Source organism: Sceloporus undulatus, chromosome 7 (assembly GCF_019175285.1).
Source record: "Sceloporus undulatus isolate JIND9_A2432 ecotype Alabama chromosome 7, SceUnd_v1.1, whole genome shotgun sequence".
NCBI lineage: Eukaryota > Metazoa > Chordata > Lepidosauria > Squamata > Phrynosomatidae > Sceloporus > Sceloporus undulatus.
In genome coordinates this window covers 12,934,563-12,958,380 of record NC_056528.1, presented here as the reverse complement: position 1 = coordinate 12,958,380, position 23,818 = coordinate 12,934,563, and the positions used below count along the sequence as shown (strand labels likewise).

At 45.2% G+C, this 23,818-nt stretch overlaps 1 protein-coding gene across 6 annotated transcripts in view; it reads left to right on the top strand.

Annotated features, from left to right (window-relative positions):
• The first annotated feature begins 1,028 nt into the window (after positions 1-1,028).
• NR5A1 (nuclear receptor subfamily 5 group A member 1) overlaps positions 1,029-23,818 on the top strand; it is a 38,792-nt gene continuing 16,002 nt past the window's right edge. The window contains exons 1-4 of one of the 6 annotated variants that reach the window (XM_042479078.1): positions 1,029-1,255; positions 9,954-10,069; positions 13,764-13,905; positions 17,482-18,242. In XM_042479078.1, coding sequence (XP_042335012.1) covers positions 9,968-10,069; positions 13,764-13,905; positions 17,482-18,242 — 1,005 coding nt within the window. In that variant the 5' untranslated portion in view covers positions 1,029-1,255; positions 9,954-9,967. Of the gene's footprint in view, positions 1,269-2,707; positions 2,783-3,993; positions 5,135-5,854; positions 6,459-9,953; positions 10,070-13,763; positions 13,906-17,481; positions 18,243-23,818 lie in introns of those variants that run through there. The other 5 variants (XM_042479081.1, XM_042479082.1, XM_042479080.1 and 2 more) reach the window with 5 other exon arrangements.

The following is a 23,818-nucleotide window of genomic DNA, read 5'->3' as shown; positions in this document are numbered from 1 at the left end:
GTTAGTCACACTAAACTTCAAACATTAGGATAGTTTTAGAAAACTATTCTGCGGTGTTTCTGGACCCCAATGGAAATTTCAGTGTACTCAAAGTGAGGGTATGATGTGCCCTTCTGCTAATATGGAGTATTTCATGACGTCAGTGAGAAATCCTATGTAACACCAACCTACTGCTGACCTGTCACTTCTGCATCTTGGTCCACCAAGAGATGCTATAAACTTTGGTCCAAAACACACTGCAGAAATAATCCACTTTGAGACTGCTTTAACTGCCCTGGCTCGGTGCTAGGGAATCCTAGGAATTGTTGTTGATTGTGGCCCCAGAGCTCTGTGACAGAGGAGGCTAAATGTCTCACAAAGCTACAGTCCCCGGAATTGCCTACCATTGAAGCAGGGCAGGTCTCATATTGGAGTATTTCTGCAGTATTTCTTGTTGGTGTCCTGTTGTTTTTGAAAACACATGCACAGGCCTAAATCCTATTGTTAGTCCCAATCAGAGTAAACCCATCAACTCAGCTTCATGCAGTAGCCATTGGCAGAATGGGACTGGAGCATCTACCCAGGACAGCTGTTCTGGTTTGACAAATCCAGACTAAACCAGGCGGAGACCAGCTCCCTCAACCAGAGTGTCCTTCTACGTTGGGGGAGACCTTGTTGGGCCATAAATCAAACCTGGTTCCTCTTCCTCCCTTATTCCTTTTAATGAGCATCTTTTCTGGACCTGCAAAGGCCTCCTCTCCCCACTCATCCATTCACAGGTTTCCTTCTCCGCTTGCGTTATCTATGGCAAAGGTCTCGCTTTATCTTCTCAGCTGCCACATTCAAATGCAGCTGGTTTATGAACATTATGTTGTATCATAATTTTTCTCTCCTTTTCTTCTCTCTCTCTCTCTCTCTTTCGTTCTTTTGGTTATAACAGCGTCACGTGACCACGGGAAAAGCCAATGAGGCAACTATTCCATCTTGACCACCATTTGGAGGCAGCGAGCAGCTGGAGAGCTTGGCACAAACTGCACATCTTGGAAACAAGGGTACCTGTTTGAACCCTTCTGTAGGAGAAGGAATCTGACAAAGAGACCCCACAAAGGAAGGAGGAGGAGGAGGAAGAGGAAAATATATTTTTCCCATGTCAGTCCATCCGGATTAAGATCCAGGTCCAAGGATTTGGCTGCTTCTAACTGTGCGAGAAGTCCGGAGTTTTCTCCAGCTCTGTGGACAGAGAGGCAGAGAGAGAGACAGAAGAGGCATTTCCCAAGTAAGTGAAGGATGTAAGTGGCTGGCGCTGTCAAGGCCGTTGCAGTAATTGCGGGGTTTTATCCACTTTCAGCGTGCTTTTTAGCTTCAGTCTTGGGGTGAGGGAGGCTGGGAATGTGGGGCACTGTCAAACTAAATGCGCTCTGCCATAGTTGTGCAATGGTTTCTTAGAATCGCTTAACTCCACCACATAGCAAACAGGGCAGGAAAGCTCTTGTGCCACCTCCTAGGTTTGTTTTGCATCGGCTTCCTGTCCACTTTGGGGCATTTGCCTTCGCAACAGTCCAGTGACATACAAGGCCTATGGTGCAGATAAAGGGGGTCAAGATGCTTGGCTATCTGTTTGCTTTCCCATCCCAGCCTCCTGTCTTTCTAGGCCCCTGAATCCCCCTTCCTCAAATGGCAGTTGTTACGGTCAGCCCTCCACATTTGCGGCTTTGACTTTTGCGGATTTGATTATTCACACATTTAATAATAATAATAATAATAATAATAATAATAATAATAATAATAATAATAATAATAATAATAATTATTATTATTATTATTATTATTATTATTTATATCCCGCCTCTCTACAAAATGCAATCTGGGCGGCTTACAAGGTTAAAATATACAATCTGAACCCTCAACCCACCCACCCCCATTTCTATTACTATTTAGAAGACCTTGTAGCCCCTTTGAGACTCACTGAAAGAAAAATATTGGCAGCATGAGCTTTCCTAGACTAAAGTTTACTTCCTTAGATGCATTTAGTGGAGTGAAGCCAGGGACACACACATATATGCCATTGGTATGTGAGATGGCATATATATGTCTGTCCCACTAAATGCATCCGAGAAAGTAGACTTTAGCCTAGGAAAGCTCATGCTGCAACTTCTATCTTTCAGTGAGTCTCAAAAGTGCTGCAAGATCTCTCTACATATTGATTCTACAGACTATATCTCTGAATTTCCTTACTATGTATCTCCCTAGCAATCTCCAAAAGTCCTCCAGCGTGACTCTTCTGGAATTTGGCCACAGATTCACACTGGAGAGATTCCTAGAGAGAAAACTGCTCTAGGCAATTTTAGGTCCTCCAGCACAACTCTGTGGTCAAATTCACACAGATGTTGGCCATAGAGTTGTGCCAGAGATTCCAAGAGAGGTGTTCTTTCAGGTTTCATTTAGTTTAGTCTGATTTTGTGGGGAAAGGAATAGCATTTTCTTTTGTGCAAAACCCATCGCATTATGTGCAAAATGCACTGCTTTTCTATCTCTTTTTTTTAACATGAGAAGTTATTTCTCGTGGAAACGAATTTTTCACAGAATACATTTCAAAATGTGAAAACTCTTGTCGTAGTTGACGGTTTTCTCAGTGGCTCCAGAAACCCTTTCTCACTGAGGATGAGAAAATCTGCAAGTATTCTTTACATTGCTGATGGAGTTGTTTATTCCTAGATAACTTAATAGCCATTCCCAGGTCTGGGCTTCCATGAGCCAAAAGAAACACGGAGCAGGGCAAGCTTTCTTACAAGCCTTTCAGATGGTAGGAAATGGCGTCCCTTGCCTAAGAAAACCCTATGAAATTCATGGCCGACAGGCAATATATTTGAGTTTCCCTCATCTTTTGTTCCTAAATGGTTTCTCGCTTGCCAACACCAATTATTGCCCTTCCTAGTTTTTAAAGAAAGAGAAAAAACTGACCATACAGGAGTTGTATTTTTCCTTATTCCAAAGTAACTAGAGATCCCCTCAGCCAGATCAGGCGTGCAAGAAAGTTACTTTTTGAACTACAACTCTCACCTAATTTCAAAGCAACTTTTTCTTTTCTTTTTTTACCACAAAATGTACAAATATATGGGACTACTTTTTATATTACAAATGTTGGGGGACTTTGGGTGCTGCAGTACAAAAAGACACCTTTTCCCTTGGATTTAGGATGAGAAAGCAAGGGTTGGAGTTGGCCACAGCCATTCACCATTCACTAAATTGTGCGTACGTGGCTTTAAATCTGTGAATTTGGGTGTGGAGTCCGAAAATTGTGTGCACTTAGAAGCCACAACCGACCTAAAACTCTGCTCCTTTCGGTCTCACATTCCGCTTGTGATGATGGGAAGGGCCCTCTGCACATGCTCAGTGGCTTTTTGTTGCCTTTTTGTCTTCCAAAATTAAAATTAATTTCCAAAGGGACAGGTACCCTCCACTTTTCTCAAGCTGAGATAATGGAATGGGTGAATACTCTTCTAGGGTCACGGAGCTAAAAGGGTCCTATAAGGTTTTACCTAGTTCAATCCTTGGTTTGGGACAGAGAACTGAACCTAGAACAAGTCTGAGAGATGGCTCTGCTTGAAGACCTTTGCACCCCCCTCAAATCCTTTGGCCCCGTTGTCCATCTGGTCCTATTCTGAAGATATTTCCCTTCATATTCATCCAAAATATGCCCTCCTATGAAGCAAGTCCCATTAGATTTAGCTTTAGGATGCAAAGCTCAGATGTTTATGAGAAGAGATTTGAAGGGTATTATCCTTTGCCTTAATCAACTCTCCTCCTAACGAAACATACCCAATGCCTTCCAAATTTCCATCAAAGTCTTGCTTTCCATTACAAGGACCATCTTCATGGCCTCCTCCTTCTGAATTCCATCCTAGTTTGTGTATAACCTTCTTAAAATAGGGATAAAGCACACTAAGGTGGGTTCTAGCTAGCCAGGAATCAAATCAAACTATTTGGGGGACCATGGAGTCGTTCCAATGCAGCCTACAATTGCGTTTGCCATTTTTGCTGCAACACCACACTGTTATCTGTGTCTTCAAGAGCCAAGCCATGCATCCCTTTGTCCTGTAGATTTGTATTGGGCTTAGGGTTTAAATTCAGCATTCTGCATTTTCCCTCTGTTAAATCCCCCTTGTTCCTTCCTTCTGACCCAGTTTTCCACTTCTTTCAAGGTTATCTTTCATTTTGTTCCTGCTTTCTGAGGCATTCATTTTCCCTTCCAGTTTGGTAGACAAAATCTACCAGGATTGCAAAGTACAATTACATGCCAAATCCACAAAAATATTTCCTCAAAACCCTTTTTTTGTCGGCTGGGTTGGCCCTCCAGAGCTTGCGGTTCCCATCAAATGATTGAGGGATCATGAGAGCTGCAGTCCAGGGACACAAACTGTCCATCCTACATAGTGTTTTGGACTGCAACCCCTAGTTGGTAGGATAGTTGAAGGTTATTTTGGGAACATGAGTCTAAAACGGTAACTTCCGTGAGCTTTAAGTCATTGGAAAGAGTGACAACCAAATGATTTCGCCTCCATTTTCTGAATCGGTCTCATCTGCTCAAGCTGGGTCACTTTCCTTCAATAATATTTTACTAGTATGAGAACTGGTCCTGGCACACTGTCCATGTTCAGAGGCACTGTTGCCTTGGGGTGCTTTATGAGGGCCAGCCTTCTGCTATCCTGTATTAAAAGACCCATTGCTTTGAAGAAAAGCTGGCATCCATCCTGTGGCTTCTTGCTCAGGCACTGCAGGATATAACTGGGGCAGCCATTTTCCTCCTCCTCCTCCTCCGCAAAACACAGCGGCCAAAATGCCTCCCTTGCTATTCTTAGCTATAGATGACCAACCAAAAGGATCTTTCTCTTTGGAGGTTTCCTTCCAACAAAGAACAAAACACAACATGGATTTATTTTTTTATTTTTTTTTAGTGTTTATGTATTTCAATGCTTTCCAAGGAGTTTGAATAGACACGCTTCTCCTTGCATGTTAAAAAACTAGCTTCTGGCAAAGAAGCCAACTAAGCCTTACCCCTGAGAGGCTATTTTTCTATGCACTTAAGTCGTTGTGAATAATTTCACACAAATAACAAGTACTGTGGGACTGAAACTTCAAGCTAGCATTGCAAATGGTGAGGACTGCTGGGACATATAGTGTATGCAAAATACAATAATGTGCCAAATCCACAAAATATGGGACCGAACTTGCAAGCTGTATTTTTGTGGGACCAAAAATTGCACAAAATACAGTTTGCAAGCTAGCTTCCCCAGTATGATTTTTAAACACATTTTGCCTGGTGAAGAAGAAGCCAGTGGAAATGCTTGCAAGATGTATTTTGAGCATTTTGGTTGTCCCCATATTTTGTGGATTTGGGATGTTATTGTACTTGTGTCTTTAGGGCAATGCGGCCAACCTTTGAATAGGTTTCTGTGTGTGTGTGTGTGTGTGTGTATAATCCTGTGGCAACGTGTATAAAGTGGAGAAAATATATTCATACTGTGGAAATAATGCTTTTGTTTTTTTACCTCAATATTTTCCCGCCTATTTTGCACCCATTTTGTGCCCTGAGGGGAGTTTCTGAGGTCAGTTAGAAAAAGGCGGGAAAATATTGAGGTAAAAAAACAAAAGCATTATTTCCACACTATAAATCCACGATTTACACGTTGCCACAGGGTTTTATCCTTACCTATATATACATATACTATGAAACCCATCCAAAGGGAGCTGTCTTGGCCCTATAGACAAGTATAATAATGCCAAATCCACAAAATATGGAAACCAACCAAAACGCACCAAATAATACAGCTTGCAAGCTTCCTTAGTATGATTTTTCAACACCTTTTGCCTGATAAAGAAGAAGCTGGTGGAAATGCTTGCAAGATGTATTTGGCATTATTATACTTGTCTATAGGGCCAAGACAGCTCCCTTTGGATGGGTTTCATAGTATATGTATATATAGGTAAGGATAAAACCCTGTGGCAACGTGTAAATCGTGGATTTATAGTGTGGAAATAATGCTTTTGTTTTTTACCTCAGGATTTTCCCGCCTACAGTATTTTGGGCCCATTTTGGGCCCTGAAGTGAGTTTTTGAAGGCTGTTAGAAAAAGGCGGGAATACTCCCTGTAAATTCTGTGGGGGGAAATGGCACCTATGAGGAAAATTGGCATTGAGACCTGAGTTAGGGGCCTCCTTGTGAGGAATGAGGAGGGAAAATACAAAAAAGGGGACCCACATACGCACCCCACACACCCCACACACAATGTGAACCGAGCAACTTTTAAGCCCCTCAGCCTTCCCTCAGGAAGCGCATCTTTTTCTGCCATCTTTTTCTCCTCTGAAAAGAATGGCTGCCTCAGAAAAACAGCCACCTCAGCCTATGCAGGATTCCTAATTCCTATGTAGACGTTCAACCAAAATGTAAATACAAGCTTTTCCAGGCTCCACAGGCAAAAGGTGTTTAAAAATCATACTGAGAATGCTTGAAACCTGCATTTTGTGCATTTGGGTTGGTTTCCATATTTTGTGGTTTTGGCATGTTATTGTGCTTTGCATGCACTATGTCACCTGTAATTAAATAGGGATATAAATCCTAAGTAAGGTTCCTAATTCCTATATAGTTCCATCCAAAATGCACAAAATATAGGCTGCAAGCTTTTCCTGGCTTCTTCTTCTCCAGGCAAAAGGTGTTTAAAGAACCATACTGAGGAAACTTGCAACCTGCATTTTGTGCATTTTGGTTTTCCCAGTAAACACATCCCTGTTTTGTGGATTTGGGGTGTTATTACTTTGCACACACTATGTGACCCATAAGTGTGTGGTGTTGTGTGCCTTCAAGCCATTCCTGATTTATGGCGCACCTATCATGAGTCTTTCTTGGAAAGATTTGTTCAGAAAGGGTTTGCCATTGCCTTCCTCTGAGGCTGAGAGAGTGTGACTTGCCCAAAGTCACTCAGTGGGTTTCTATGGCCAACCTATAAGTATATAGGGATATAATTCCTATGTAGGATTCCTAATTCCTATGTAGTCGCAGCCTCCTCACATATACATTCCCTATAAACTGAATATTTATATAGATATTTGAGTACCTTCCTATGTATCCCTATCTGTGTGTGCATACATGGAGCCCATATGTAATTCCTTCCATATTATATAGACTTTCCATATAGATAAAAGAGAGAGTGTGACCTTCCCAGTCCTAAACCATTACACTTGCTGGCTCTATACCTTTCCCCTCCAAAAGGAAAAAGGTGCTTCTGTTTGGAGAAATGGCTGGAGATGTGTATTTACTGTATTTCTAAACTCCTAGAAACCCACAACAGTTTCCCTTTACAGTTCATTTAGGCATCCATTTACTGTATTTATTTCATTTAGATGTATGCCGCCTTTTCCCAGAAGGGAACCCAAGGAAACTCAAAAGAAACACAACTTAATATGTTCAGGGGGTCATAGTTTTTGGTCTTCCAGATGTTCCTAGGGATGCTGGGAGCTGCAGTCCAACTCCTGGAGGTCACAACCCTTGCTTCGTTTGAAGGCTTTGTAGTTTGTCAAAGTAGTTGGTAGTTTGCAAGGTTTGTAGTTTGATGAGGGCAGCCGCCTCACCAAACTATAAATCCCAAGAATGGAGTCCTGGCAGTTAAAGTGGTGTGACACTTTCCAAAGAGTTATTTCCTTTCAAAGAACCTGGGAAGGGAGAATTGCTATTATATTATAATTAGGATGGTTATTTCCTTCCAAACCATCTGGGAAGGAAAAATTGCTATTATGTTATATGATATTATTATTATTATTATTATTTCTTTCCAAAGCATTTATGAAGGGAGAATTACTATATTATTATTATTATTATTATTATTATTATTATTATTATTATTATTAGGTGATTTCTTTCCAAAGCATTTAGAAAGGGAGAATTGCTATTATATTAATATATTATTATTATTATCAGGGTTGTTATATCTTTCCAAACCATTTAGGAAGGGAGAACTGCTATTATATCATGATATTATGATTATGATTATGATTATTAGGATTGTTATTTCTTTCCAAACCAACTGGGAAAGGAGAATTGCTATTCTATTATTCTATTATTATTATTATTATTATTATTAGGATTGTTATATCTTTCCAAAGCATGTAGGAAGGGAGAGTTGCATTTATATTATTATTATTATTATTATTAGGACTGTTATTTCTTTCCAAAGCGTCCAAATCTTGCAATGCACATCCCCTCCATCCTCCCTCGACTTTTATGAACCACTTTCGTTTCGTTTTGTTGGGGATCCATTTAAGAGCCTTTAAAGAGGAAAAAAAAAGAAAAAGGAGCCATCAAAATCTATGACGGTTGTGGCTGATGTTCTTCAAGAGAAGAATAGGTTTTGGCTTGGTTTGCTCTCCTTCGTTGATCCTAGTGTTTGACTCCGGAGTCACTCCATTTTTAAAAAAGCATCCAAATGCGGCGGGGAAACCAACCCGCCCTGGAAAGTTTCAAAGCCTCCCGAGAAACGCAGACGCGTGTCAGTGTGGACGCACGTGTGAACGGGGGTCTCTCTGTGTCCCTTGCCCCATTCCCACGCCTAAAAATGTAATCAGGAAGTGGTTAAATAGAGGGAAGGGATGCCATCCTTTTTCCACACCTTCATTCTCAAGAAGCAGGGAGGAAAGGAGGAAAGTAAACCGGAGTGAGACCGGTTTACCAACCGCTTTGCACGTGTGGATGGTCAATTGAGCCCTTGAGGAGGGAGGAAAGGGGCAACCTTGTGTCGTATCTCCCATCATCCTGCGCAAATACTATTATCATTATCATTGTCATTATCATCATTTTTATTATCTTTGTCATCATCATAATCATTATCATCACCACCACCATCATCATCATTATTAATATCATGATCATTGTTATCACCATAATAATAATAATAATCATTGTCAACATCATGTTCATCATCGTCATTACAGTATTATCACTATAATTGCCAACATCATCATTACTAATTATTATTATTATTATTATCGTCATCATAATAATTATTACTATCATTGTCATCACCATTATAATCATTATTGTTATCATTCTCATCAACCTTATTATCATTATCATCACCACTATCATTATTAATCATTAGTATTATCATTACTATCATCATCATCATTATTATTATCATTGTAATCACCATTAGCATCATCATCATGGTTAACATTATTCTTATTCTTATTGGTGTTGTTCTGCCTCCTCTCCTCTCCTTTCCTCGGTGCATTCCTATCCCAGCGTAGTTTAGTTGTTTGGAGAGTCCAGGGTTCGAATCCTGGCTCAATTGCTGCCCGGCCTAAAGCGAGTGACACTCTCTCAGCCTCAAAGGAAGGCAAACAAACGTGAAGAAACCCCATGATAGCAAAGGACTTGAAGGCCCAACGACGGCAGCCCTTGGTTTGGATCCCTTGGATGGATGCGGAAGGGAAGACTCCTTGAGCCCTTTCCCAGACCCCCAAGACCCCCTGGTTCCCAAAGCTAACCACCCCAGACCCCCATTCCTGGCTCCCTTTGGGCAAGAGGGCCGGAATTGGAACCCAAGGGCCATGAAAGCAGAGCAGAATGGGGTCCCTTCTGTTTCTGGCCCGCTTCTCTTTATATTTGGGAGGGAGGAGGAGGAGGAGGAGCCCCTAGGATTGGGGGGAAGGGGGTCCCTCGGAGGGGCGTCTCCTGAGAGAGAGAGGGGGGGGGAATGATGGGCCCTCCACTCCTCCTCCTCCTCCTCCTCCTCCTCTCCCAAAGCCTGCTTTGCAAGAGGAGCATCATCATCCTCATCATCACCAGGAGCATCCTTCCTCACCCCTCTCTGTCTCTCTCTCTGCCCAGAGCGCTATAAAAAGGGCTGCCTTCCCCTTCTCCCGCTTTCCTTCCCCGACGGCGGTGGCTCAGCCTCTGACCACTTCTCCTCCTTCTCCATCCAGGCTCCGAGCGGAGGATGGACTACTCCTACGACGAGGACCTGGACGAGCTCTGCCCCGTCTGCGGGGACAAGGTCTCTGGCTACCACTATGGGCTCCTCACCTGCGAAAGTTGCAAGGTAAGGAAGCCCGGGCACCCAGGGAGGGAAAGCTCCCCGGGAAACGCCTTCACCTAGCCCCGGATCTATCCCCTGATTAGCCCCTAAGCTAAAGCTTCCCAGGAGAAAGAGGGCACTCTTCACCTATGATCCCCTCTCTCCCCGGACTAAAGCTTCCCTTTGCTAACCTATCTCCTAGCCCCTAATCTGTCCTCTATCCCTAGCCTATTCCCCCTCCCCAGCCCCTAACCGATCTCCTAAGTGGGTGGGGGGCAGGCCAAAGCTTCCCTTCTCCAACCGATGCCCCCCTAGTCCCCCTGACTTCTCCCCTAAAGGGGGAACCAACGCTTCCTTGGAAGGGGAGCACTCCCTAACCTGTCCCCTAACCTTCCCCCATCCCCTCCTTTATCCCCTGGCCCTCCTTAACCTCTCCCTAAAACCCCAGCCATTGGCCACCTTGGAACCCTTGTTCACTTTGGAAATGGGTTCATTGCTTGATTTGGGGGCAGTTAAATCATGCCTCTGCATCCTCTTCCAGGAAGAGGTTTTAGAATTGGTGCCAATGAAGTTTTCAGGGATCCTTAGGGAATCAGGATTAGAAGAAGCCAGGATCTCTTCTTAGAGGAGGCAAAGATTGCCCCAACTATATATATATATGTGTGTGTGTGTGTGTGTGTATGTATATATCATATACATAATTATATCGTGTGTGTGTGTTTACACCTCTGAATGTAGCGGGTGGGCCAGGCAGGTCCTCTTTTCCAGGACACGTCCTCCATTCCTACCTTCCGTCCAGGAGGCATTCCCAAAGGTCCTCCATTTTGAGCAGCAGCAGGAGGAAGAAGCATCCATTGACATTCCTATCAGCCTTTGGAGCTTTGCATTTGGCCGTGTCCTCCATTTTTCAAACCGAAGGTCCTCCATTTTGGGGCGAGGAGGACGTCCTCTCTGGCCAGCCCTGTGTTTGTGTCCTTTTTCAGTGCTGCCGGCCCTTTATGGGAGAGAAAGGCAGAATATAATAAGAATCATCATCATCATCATAGAATACTATCAGGTCAGATTCTGGCTTCAACGGGGGGAGGGCTCCCCGCCGACCTTCATTTCGAACGAATCAAAGCCCCCCAAAGTTTTATCCCAAACCTGAACGCACCCTCAAAAGAGGGTCTGGGAAAGGGGCTTTTCTGTGGGGGAATTTGGGAAGGGGTCGCCCTAAAAGCCCCCCCCAAAACACCATGGAAAACCAGGGGGAAGGATTGCAACGAAAAGGAGATTCTGGGAAGGACCAAAACCTCGCCCAGAGCCTTTGATCCGAGACTATTTGGAAACATGAAGAGGATTGATTCTGTGATTCTGATAATGGGAATGAAGGGTGGATGATGGCCAGCAAAGTCCTACGAAAGGAAAAGGTGGGAACGAGACAGAGAACGAATGATGATACAGCCATTTTAGTATGGATATTAATGATAACGATTGATTGATTGATTGATTGATTGATTATTAATGCCGGGCAGCGGCTTCCCGTGGAGGCTTTCGCCGGGTTCCTTGCAGGTTCTCCGACTTAGGAATTGGGAAATGTCGGGAAGGAAACCTCAGAAATACAATTTGAGATCCTGATTGGTTGATTTATTTTGGTTTTGGTTCGGAGGAATCGTTGTCCTCCTCCTCCCCAAAAGGGAGTTTCATCCCGTCCTCCGGCTTTAATTCGGAAGAAAGGAAAGGAAAGGATGGGAATAACTATAATCGGAATAGTCATTTTATTTTAGTCCTTCCTCCTGATTCGGTGTCACTCCGGATCAAAAGGAGCTTGCCTTTTTCACTCCCTTTTTGCGCTCGAAGACCGACAGGAACGAAATTACCTAACGAATCCCCAAACCATTCAGAAATAAACGAAGCCCGAATCACCATCATCAACATCATCTTTTTTTTTTTTTTTTTTTTTTTTTTTTTTTTTTTTTTTTTTTTTTTATCAAATTATATATACTGTATAATGTTAGCAATAAAAATCAATTATTGAGCTTTCTTCAAGCGCACCTCTTTGGATGATAATTATCATGCAGGGAACGCTATTATTATTATTATTATTATTATTATTATTATTATTATTATTATTATTTCTCCCCCAGAAAGATTTTCTTCCTCCATTCAGGAAGGATTGGTTTAACTCCGCATTAAAGCTTTGGCTTGTTTGTGTGAGCATTGCGATGCTATTTCTGAGTTAGACTGGTTTATAAAAAGGGAAGTTTGTAAGCTCTTACTCATGGAAAAACCTCATTTGATTTAAATCAGTGATAAAAGCGCATCTTCGGAGGCGACGGAGCAAAAGGAAAGTCAGCTATAGATATGGTTTTCCTGGTGTTTTGGGGGGGTTCATTGTCTCAGGTGGGTCTCCTCGAGAGAAAGGCCTGGGTTTTCTGAGCAAATGCCGTTTTTGAAGACCTTTTGCAAAGGGAGATAGCATCCCAGAGAGCATCTAGACTTGTCAGGCTCTTGAACATGGAAGGAGATCTCCGACCCCTCTGATGATGATGATGATGATGATGATGATGATGATGATGATGATGATGATGATGATGATGATGATATAATAATAGTAATAATTTCCCTTGTTTCATTTTGCTCTTTTTATTTTCTAAGAGGTTGCAACACAAATGTCATGCAAAGCAAAACAGCAACAATAACACACACACATAAATATACATGCATGAATATATATATATATATATATACACACACACACACATAATATGCGTATGTTTATGTATATATGTACAATCCTTCCCACGACTTGAAAGCACATATATATATACTGTAAATACATATTCGTTCACATATTATACACACACACACACACACACACATATACATAGGTATGAAATAGGCATGGTCTACTATTGCATTAAACTGAATGGCATGATGGATGAAGGAACAATTCATGCTTTGATTGATTTACTGAGGGAATAAGGATTAACCAAGTAATTAAAGAGATAGGTCCTATGCTTAGACCTGAAAAGGGATCCTTTGACTGTTGATTCCATGGGGTCCATTCACAGGACACAGTTATACTGCTGTCATTCCATTTTTGTGGAATCCCAGGATTTGTAGTTTGTAGAGATATTAACTCTCTTTGGTTGAGAATTCTCAATGCTCCTTCCTAAACTGCAAATCCCAGCTTCTGTAGGACGGAGCCATGGCAGTTAATGTGGAACAACAGCGCAATGATTCTGTAGTGTGAATGGGGCCCTAGGTTCTACTCTAGTTGGAACTGACCAACGGGGACTGCATCTGCACTGCAGGAATAATGCACTTTTGACACTGCTTTAACTGCCCCGGCCCAGTGCTATGGAATTCTGGGATTTGGAGTGTTGTGAGATGTTTAGCCTTCTCTGTCGGAGATCCCTGGTGCCACCTCAAACTACAAATCCCAGGAGCCCATAGCACTGAGCCATAACAGTTAAAACAGTATCAAACTGCATTAATTAGGATGCAGCCACAATAAAAAAATCCAGAGTGCTAAAGTGATCAGTCCCTCAGTTCTCTCTGCTATAACTTCAGGCAAGTGTTTTCCTGAGCATAGGTAAAGTGCATTTCTGTCTCCTCTTCTTGCCTCCCAAAGACAAGCTGGTTTCTCCAAGGGATGGAAAGAAGGAGAGAGAGGTTCTGGTATTCCCTGTTTCCTCGCTTGGCCCCTTTCATCCTTTCCTCTTCCCTTTTCCAGGGTTTCTTCAAGAGGACGGTGCAGAATAACAAGCACTACACATGTACGGAGAGCCAGAACTGCAAGATTGACAAGACGCAGCGCAAGAGGTGCCCCTACTGCCGTTTCCAGAAGTGCCTGGCTGTGGGAATGAGGCTGGAAGGTGAGCCAGAGCATGCGCTCTTCTCTTTAGGGTGCTGCTGGGGGATTCTGGGAACTGTCATTTAAATACTGAGAGCCAGTGTGGTGTAGTGGTTTGAGTGTTGGATTTTGCTAGGTTCAGGTTTGAATCCCCAATCGTCCATGCAATTCCAGTGGGGGACCTTGGGCAAGTCTTCTTATTTGGAGGTCTTTAAACAGAGGCTGGATGGCCATCTGTTGGTGATGCTTTGATTGAGAGTTCCTGCATGGCAGTTTGGGCTGGATGGTCTTTGTGGTCTCTTCCAACTCTATGATTCTATGTCACTCTCTCTCAGCCTCAGGACAGCGAAGCAAACCCTAGAATAGGGCCACCATACAACAACACAGCAATTTTTAAAATATAGATATTTTCTAGATGCGATTCTGAATAATTAGCCTATTTCCCCCCAAGTTTGTTGGGAGGGAATCATAAGTTTGGGTTTGCTGCTTGTTGTATGTGTAGGAGGCAGGGACTGCTTGCTTGGCTTTGAACAATAGAAAGTGGAAGCAAATTCTTTTGCCGAAATCTGGGAGGCCGGGAGGAGGGCCAGCAAGAGGCCAGCCTGTCCGCACTGTCTGGGCCTGGGCTTTAATTTTGTTGCTTCTTTGAGAGAGCCAGAATGGTCTTGGATTCAAAAACAAGACAAAACTCCCAGGGATGCCTTTGAATCCAGAAACTCTTCTTCTGCATCTCATACACAGGACTCTGGGTGGGCAAACTGTAGGTAGCCCTGGGGCCAGATATGGCCCAAGTATTGGATTGTTGTTGTGTTTTGTTTGTGCCCTGACTCCTACCCAATGCTTCTTTTCTGTAGGGGAGTTAGGGTAAATTGCCTCTCTTGGAATCATCAAGGAACAGGCGTTCATATTTTAAAATAGATAACAGAGTGCTCTTGCAAAATTTAAGATTAAAAAATACACACACACACACACACACACACACACACACACTCAGCCCTCCACATTTGCTGAGGTTACAGGCACAGGACCTCCCCCCTGCAAAAGTGGAAAAAACACAAATAACTCTAGGCCACTCACAAACAAGTATGATCTGCAGATTCAACCCACCATGGATGCCTTTGAGAAAGTGGGGCTCCTTCACAAGGCAGAAGTGGGCAGCTGGCATGACTTGCCATCATCTCTGCTGTTGCCCTACACAATTTTTAATAGGGGCTTATAAGCCTCATTCGGAGTCTCTCAAGTTTGCAAGGCTTCCAGTCCCTATTAAAAATGGCATAGGGCAGTAGCAGAGATGGCAGCAAATAATCCACGGATAATCAAATCCTCAAAAGCAAATGTGGGGGGCTGAGTGTACTTGATTCAACCTCCACAACCCAGGAATGGGCTTTGGGCCATTTGTGATTTTATTTTGACATTTGCTGGCACTCTGTGCAGCCCCCACTCCAGGGAAAGAAATTTGGCCTCTGGATCCACCATCTCCATTGGCTGCCCCTTCTATATATGCTCATAAACATTCTGTTCTACACAAACTCCAGAGATGATTCTTGGGTTCAAAACAAGGGGAGGGTATAAATGGTGTATGAAGGCACCTGGGCACTTCATTTTCCCTTCTTTGAATGTTCATAATGCTCCATCCTGCCACCACTGGAAGTCTCCATCTTGCCATGTTCTGCAACTCTCAAATGCCCATGTCTTGAGCTTGAGAACTTGTCACCTGGCTGGCTGGAGCCCTCCTTGGAGCTCAGATGCAGCAAGAGAGGCTCTCCTTCTCACAAACACTTCCTTCAAGGGCTGTTTCTAAATTCAGGCACTTTTCTCACACAACTTCATTGCCAGATGCTGTGCAGTAATAGCCAGGTAGGCAGTAAGATTCACAGCTCCATTCTTACTCCAGCAAAAATGATCTGGTAGCGGATAATGGACTTTGCTCTAGTGGAGACCTGTCTCCAATCAGAATAGGCAATCCATTGTGTGCTCTGGACAACAACTCCCATGGGCCACCAGCCAGCATGACCAATGAGCATGGATTTTTCGTTTAAAAAACATCTGGCGCCAGCCTGGCTAGGCGAACAACAAGCTTGGCCTACATTCATGTATTCTGGCAAATAAACAAATGAGTTCCATTAAATGGCTAACAACATGTAAAAGGGTGTTCCTATCAGGATGGAGAACCTTCCGCTCTCCAGGTGACTGGGACTTCAGCTCCCAGAAGCCTCAGCCAGCATGGCCAGTGGTCAGGGATGGCAGGCACTGGAGTCCAAAACATTGGCCAGGGCCTCTCTTTGCTTTGTTTTATGGGATGGGGGAACCTACTAATCACGGATTGTGCCCACTTCTAACAGCTCCTTCACCAGCGGAGGAGAAAAGTTGGTCTAGCTTTTCTTGGTTTGGGAGTCAAGGGGAAAAGAGGACCAGAGTTGTGTGGGGAGTGGAGACAGGAGCAGTGGAGCATCCTCCGGGTGGGGACAGAATCCACTTGGATTGTGCGAGCTTTCTTCCTGCGTGGAATGATGGCACAGCTTGTTCTATACATGATGTGCTGCAGCCACATGCAACTATGTGCAGCAGCAAGCTCTTTTGGATGTCACATGGGTGGGCACATCCAGCATGATGCAAATCTCTCGAAGCCAAGAGCCACCTTCTTTCGGACAGAGCTGAGATGCTGAAGCCAACCCAACCCTGGCCCGCTCAGGACCTATAGCAGGGAAGGGATCACACCGAACACCGCCATCTCTCTGGCCTGGGGACAAGACAGGGAAGACTGGAGAGCTCTCAGAGCTGTGATTCAATAAAGGGATTTTGCAAAAACAGCTGGGAAATGGTAGAGAAAATCCCATTTTTTCCCAGATAAAAAAGGGTGAGTGAGTCGGGGGATCAGTGGGTCTCACTAAACTCCAGTGGAAGGCAAAGGACCTTCTGATTTTCTGAGATCAGTTGCACGGAGGGTTTGGATGCTGCTCTTCAGACCTCCCTTCCTGCTGCTGTTGTATATTATAGGCTCTGGAGTTGTTCCTTGCTGCGGAGGAGGAGGTTGCAGGAATGATAAGAGAAAGATTCTTTGCTCGACCTTTTTGCAGGAAGTGGCCATAACAAGACTGTCATAACAAGGCTGCCTGAGCGAACTAGAGCTGGGTCGGGAGCATCCCTTGGGACCCACAGGGGGAGAAATGTGGTTGAGGGTGATGGAGAGCAGAGAGCAATGTGGGAAGGGTGGCAAAGGCAGACCCCAAAGCTCCTGGGGGCTAGGGGATTCTGGGAGCTGTAGTCCCAAGAAACATTAACATTCCCAACATCTTTATTCACAAGCACTCTTTGGCTTGTTCAGGAACGATGCTGTGCTCTAAAGCATTGGTTCTCAACCTCTTGCCCTCCATATGTTTTGGACCAACTCCCAGAACCTCAGCCAGAATGAACTATCCCTTGGGTCAGGATTCTGGGGGCTGTAGTCCCACAAAGCAAACTTTCTGCAGCTCAGAAGGAATGTATGTATTTATCGACGGGTAGGAGAACTCTCCAAAGCTGGAGGTCTGGAGGGCTCCATTTTTAAGGTGTCTTTCTCTTGTCCTTTCCCCACATTTTCTCCTTCTTCCCCTGCCAGCTGTCCGCGCAGACCGCATGCGAGGTGGGCGCAACAAGTTTGGCCCCATGTACAAGCGTGACCGGGCCCTGAAGCAGCAGAAGAAGGCCCTGATCCGTGCCAACGGCTTCAAACTGGAGACCACGGTGGTGGCACCCCCGCCTCCACCCCTGCCACCTCCCGTCGTCTCTCCTGTCCAGGCAGCAGACTACAGTGGCCTCCCAGCCTCCCTCCACGGCCTGGCTCACCACCACCACCACCACCATCACCACCACCATCATCCTGGGGTGGTGTCAGCATCCAAAGGGCCTCCACCACCTCCACTCAGCAGCAGTGCCTCTGCCATGACACCTGTCGACTATGAGCGCAGCCCCTATGGAACGCCCGCGCTGGCCATGCCAGGCTTCCCCTACCCTCCACCCTTCGCCAGCCGGGCCATCAAGTCTGAGTTCCCGGACCCATACGCAGCACATCCCCATGAGGCGGCGGCACCGGCTTACCCCTATCCCGAGGCCTACCCAGGGGGTGGCAGTCACGGAGGTGGTGGGTCTCCAGGTGCTGCCACAGCCCCAGATGTGCCTGAGGTGATACTGAAGCTGCTGCAGCTGGAGCCTGATGAAGCACAGGTCAAGGGCCGCATTCTGGCCTGCCTCCAACAGGAGCAGGGCAAGAGCCGCCATGAGAAACTCAGCGCCTTTGGGCTGATGTGCAGGATGGCCGACCAGACCCTCTTTGCCATTGTGGAGTGGGCACGAAGCTGTATTTTCTTCAAAGAATTGGAGGTGAGGAGAGAGGAGGAGGGTGGGCATGATGGGCAGGACTGAAGGAATAAGAGACCCTCCTCTTTTTTTGTCTTTTTGAGGGCTACTGCTCCCATTATCCCCAGCCATGCTCAGAGGTTGGAATGAGACCAAAGTTTAGATTAGTGATTCCTTGGACTTCAGCTCCAAGAAGTCCTACCGAACTTGGCCAACCATTAAGGATTCTAGAATCTGAAGTCCAAAATGCCTGGAGGACCAAAGTTTGGGAACCACTGGTTTAGACTAATCCCAGAATGGACTCCCCACTCCACCAAGTGAACTGGTGTGAATGACTATTATGAGCCAAAGGATAATAAAAACAGGTGTGGGGTGTGTACCTGTAGCTGGCAACAGATCAGGGATCGTTGTTTGCTAGTGCTCTCCTTGGTGTTAAAACCCCCTGGGAGCTTGCCTTAGAAAACCTTAAGCGGTTTCAGGGCCTAAGAAAACCTTATGAAATTGAGGGGGTCATCATAAGCTAACAGGCAATGTGAAGCTACATACATACAGCCGCAGAGGTGGCCTTCTGGGAAGTTTGTAAATGGAGCTTGAAAGCAACATCCCTCAGCTATTTCTCTCACTTAGTTGGTAGACTGGGCTTGTACATGACAGAAGAGTGCTTAGGACACCATGGACAGCCAAAAAGACAAACAAATGAGTCCTTGAACAGATCAGACCAAGCTCTCCTTGGAAGGCAAGATGGTCGAGTTGAGGCGGTCCTACTTTGGCCACATCATGGGTAGGCATGAAAAAAACAATCATGCTAGGAAAGGTACAAGGAGAAGGAGAAGACTGTATGCCAGAGGGATGGACTCAATTGTGGGCATGAGTTTGCAGGACCTAAGCAGAGAAGTGGAAGAAAGGGATTCTTGGAGATGTCTCATCCACAGGGTCGCCATGAGTCGGAATCGACTATAGGGCACCTAACAACAACAACACAGCCTGATTTAAAGTGACAGTGGATGACCCTTCTTCCCTCCCTTGCCTGTCCCCCACTCCCTGTAAAGTCAATCTAAGCAAGTGGCCAATTTATAAATGCCTAAAGCCAGCCATGCGTAGCCACCTTGTCACATGCTGAAGTCTGGTCTGTGTGTGTATGTTTATTTCCATTTGCAAGCAGCCTCCTTGGACTAGCAGAGCAGAACAGCTCTGTGCCCTCTGCCCACATCCCACAAAATCCCTCAGTTCCTCATCCATCCTTTCTCTGAGCCATAAAAGGGGCCACGGTGGGCTTATGTGTTAAATGAACTCTGGCTCATGTGGTTTTTATATTGGCCCACTAAACCACCCCCTTCTTTGCTGCCTCCTCAGGAAGAGAATAAAACTGCCAGCCCTGGCAATCCATGGGTACAACTTATTTCCAGGCCTGGGCAGGATAGAGATCAGGTGGGAAAGGGGCTAGTAGCCAACAAGCTCTGTTTTGGGTTTTTTCAAGCCTGAGTGACTTTTTGGTATGGCCTGATCTTCTATTTCAGAACAAGGATGAAGTTGGTTCCTTGTTCCCATGTCCTTATTAGTGTAAAAATCCAAATCATGCTGCTAAGTCATTCAGATCAATAAAGACCTGAGGTTTGAATGCCCTTGTACCATCCAAACTTCTTTTAAATCCCCCATGTTGCATGTTGCCATAATCTTATTTTCAAAAAGAGCTTGGTTCAGTAGCAAGCTTAATTTTTTATCTTGGAAGGGGACAGTTTTTTTGATTTTGACAATATGCAACATATGTACAGTATTTAAAAGATGTTTTGAGGTGCGGGGGGCATTTGAACCTCATGTCTTTGTTTGGCCAAATTATTCGCCTTAGTTTTGAATTTTTGCAGAAAGAAAGACCTGAGAACCAAGAATAAGGAACCATCATCTGCCCTCTTGTTTCAGGTAGATGCCAAGTAGAAAATGGGAACATTATCCTCTCTTCTCTGTCTTGCCTCATCCCGCTGCTGGTATTTTTTTTGATAAGAACCTCCTTTCATAGCTAGATGTAAGATGGTTCCTTTGGGGCTGTCTTCTGCCTTAAAGGGTGAATAAAGAGAATGATTGGCTCAGTGTAAGGCTGCAGGGTGTATGTGTACGTGGGGGTGGGTGGGTGGGTGTCGAGTTCATATTCTGCACCTGTTTTCAAGGTCAGACCTCAGCTCTGGGACTTGCAAAATAGCAGGGTGTCTTGCTAAATGCTGACAGAAGCCCTCTTTCCAACCTTTCCTCTCACATTATACAATCATAGCCCTATGATGCCACTCCAACTACCATTATTCCATCCTATGGACTCCTGGAATCTGCATTTGAAGGAGGACTACTTAGAATACTTGACTGAACCATTCAGACAGATCCACACTTTGGGAATTTCTTTGGACTGATGAGTTTAGCTCCCTGTGCAATTATAGTGGTTTTATACCACTATACAGTCAAGGCTCCATCCTATGGAATCTTGGGATTTGTAGTTTCATTAGGTGATTGAATACTCTGCAAGAGAGCTGGTCTGGTATAATGGTCTGAGTGCTGGATTACAGCTCTGGAGACCGGAGTGCAAATCCCTACTTGAACATGTAAACCCACATGTTGACCTTGGACAAGTCACATTCTCTCAGCCTTAGAGGAAGATAAAGACTAACTTCCTCTGAACAAATCTTGTGGTCAAGATTTCAAACCCTGTGACAGGTTTGCTGTAAGTTGACAACATGACAACATTGCTTGCAAACAGAGAGCCAGTGTGGTGTAATGGACTGGGTGTTGGACTAGGAGTCTGGGAGACCATGGTTCAAATCTCCATTCAGCCATGGAATTCCATTGAGTGTCCTTGGGGGAAGCCATACTCTCAGCCTCAGAGGAAGGCAATGTCAATCTGCCTGCCTGAACAAATCTTACCAAGAAAAACATGTGATACATTCATCTTAGGGTAGCCATAAATCAGGAATGGCTTGAAGGCTCACAACAGCTCTTCCAAGCCAGGCAAAGCCAGGCAGGTTGGTTGCAGAGAGAACCATGCTGGCAAACATAGGATGAGTGTGATGCTACTGCAGATGCTGTTGCGAAGCTGCCATTTCCTATCCCCCACCAGGAAGGCAGTCCCTGAATTGGAAATAAGGATCTTTCGAACAAAGTGTGCTTCCATCTGCCCCAGTGAGGTGTTGATCTTACAGTGCCTTAGAGACACAGGGCTTATTTGGCCAGATTTCAGCCTCCTTATCATTCCTTCTAATTCCAACATTTGAGCTGAGGTTGCCAACCATTTAAGTAGCCAAAACAGCACCATATACGCTCAAGAGGGAGGTCTTTAAGCAGACTTTGATGGTAGTGAAGAGAAGCTGGGTTTGTAGAAGTTATCCCCCCAAGAAAAGAAAGGTAGGAATAGAGGGAAAAAAAGTAACTTTTGTGGCACTTTGTAGAGCAGCTGGTTTTATTTCAGCATTCGCTTTCATGGAGCTCAGTCCGCTTCCTTGTTTGTACCACTGCCTCTGAGGAAATGGGTAACATGAGCCATGAAAGTTGGTGCTAAAATAAATCAGTTATTCTGGTGGGATTTTCCCCACCGCTACCACCTTCTCTTCAAGATGAGCTATGAACATTTTCCTTAAAAGCTGAGAATTTACCGAGGCGTTTAACTCTCACACCGTATCACCCTGAGCATATGTTTTGAGTGGGTTTATTAAATTATATATTAAATCCAGCGGCTGGAAAAGGACACAGTGTCCCAATGCTGGGGATGACTGGAGCACAATCTATTCTGTCTGCCCTGGCCCCACTGCAAATCTTCCTGCAAGCTTCTTGACACATCTCATCTCTGCTCACTTAGAGCGGGTATTTATGGGTGTCATCCCTGACCTCTTGTCTGTCGTCTGCCCTGCCACACACCTCTCCCTCCATAAACAAGCGGGTGACCCCTCAAATCCCCCACCCCACCCTTTCCTGGCCTGGCTCTCTTCTTATTAGTCTTGCCTCCCGAAGGCCAGCGGAGCCTGTAACTCTCGGGCCGGCTGACACCACAAGAACGCCGGCGCATCACTCTTGCGGGCCCAGATTGGCAGAGGCGAGCTCTCGTTTGTCAGCGTCCAGACTGACAGAATTACTAGCCCTTAAATGAAACGATATATCTGGGGAGTTAAATCTGTTTCCAATCCAACTGCACTCTGAGGGCCGGGAGGGGGAGAAGCAGGCAGCTGGATGCAAAGCAATGTCAAGAGGCCAATTAGATGGGGGCTAGGGGGGTGCAAGGCCAGTCCCATTCCTCCATCCGTCACAGAAAGGCACCCAATGTAAGAGGCATGTTAAGATGCCACTTTCCCAGGGACTGGTGGTAGTGGCGCATTGATGGCATTGTTGACTTCATACCCTTTAACCATTCCAATTTGGCAGGGACAGTCCCGATTAATTTTCTTCCATCCCACTTTTTCAACTGCTTTTAATATGTCCTACTTTGTCCTCCACAGTTGCTGTAAAGTGAGCTCAAGGAACAAAAGTAGCTTGTGTTGAGTTAACTCAGCAGGCAGGGAGAAAAGAGAGAAAGGACCTGAGCCCTTCCCAGTTGGCTCAGACAAAAGCCAACTGGGATAGCATCTCCTAGCTTGTGCATTCTCCCTCATTCACAACTCTGATGTTACTTGGTCACCCATCTCCTGGTTTTCAGCTGTGAAATATTGGAGGGTATGTGAGTTTAGGGGTGGGGAGAAGCCTAAATATACCTTGAAGACACCAGAGCCTGCCTGATCTTGGAAGCCAAGCAGGATCAGGCCTGGCTTGAACTTGGATGGGGGGCTGCCGAGGAATATCTGGTGCTCTAAGCCAGTGCTTATCCAAGTGTGCCATTAAAATTGGTTGGGGAAAAATTGGGGAGGGTGATTCCAAGCAGGTTGGTAGTGTCCCAGGAGCCCCTCAAAAAATGGAGTTGGGCTCCACATATGGCTCATGGGCCACTTTTCCCCCATCCCTGGCCTAAAGGATTCTGAAGGGGTTGAACTGCCTCTGAGGGGATTGAATTCAGTGACTGGAAGCTCTTGAGACTGAGATGCTGCGGAGCTAAGGGCTGCACCTTCCTGGATTATCCAGCACACTTTGCTGCTAGCTGTGTGCTCACCTAAATCCTCTTGGTTCTTGCTGCCTCTCTTCCTTTGCAGCTCATCCTGGCCGAAGCTGGATTTTGATCTGGGTCAATGTGACCCCCACCCCACCCCTATGTGCCAAAGAATATTTGGCTTGTGGGAATGCAGCTGCAGTGGAAGCCGTTGAATGCTGGGGAGTTTGTGGAAGTAGTTTCTGACCTGGTTGTCATTTTCCTTCCATCCTTTCACTTCTCACCCCTCTTTTGAGTCTGTCCAGCCACATGTTAGGTTGCAAGGAGAGATCCAGAAGAGCCCCTCTGGAGAGTTGCCTGCCCCCAACTTTCCCAGGAAAGCTTCATTTTCATCCTCAGTTCAGGAATGGCTGTTTCCAAAGGTTATGGCTTCCTTTGACTGTCTTCCTTCAGCTGTCCTGTATCTGGCAAAACGTCCAAAGCTGGAAGAGTGATTGGGGTTTGTGATGGTGTTGCTGATCTGCTCACCTTACTTTTCCCAACAGTGTGGTTC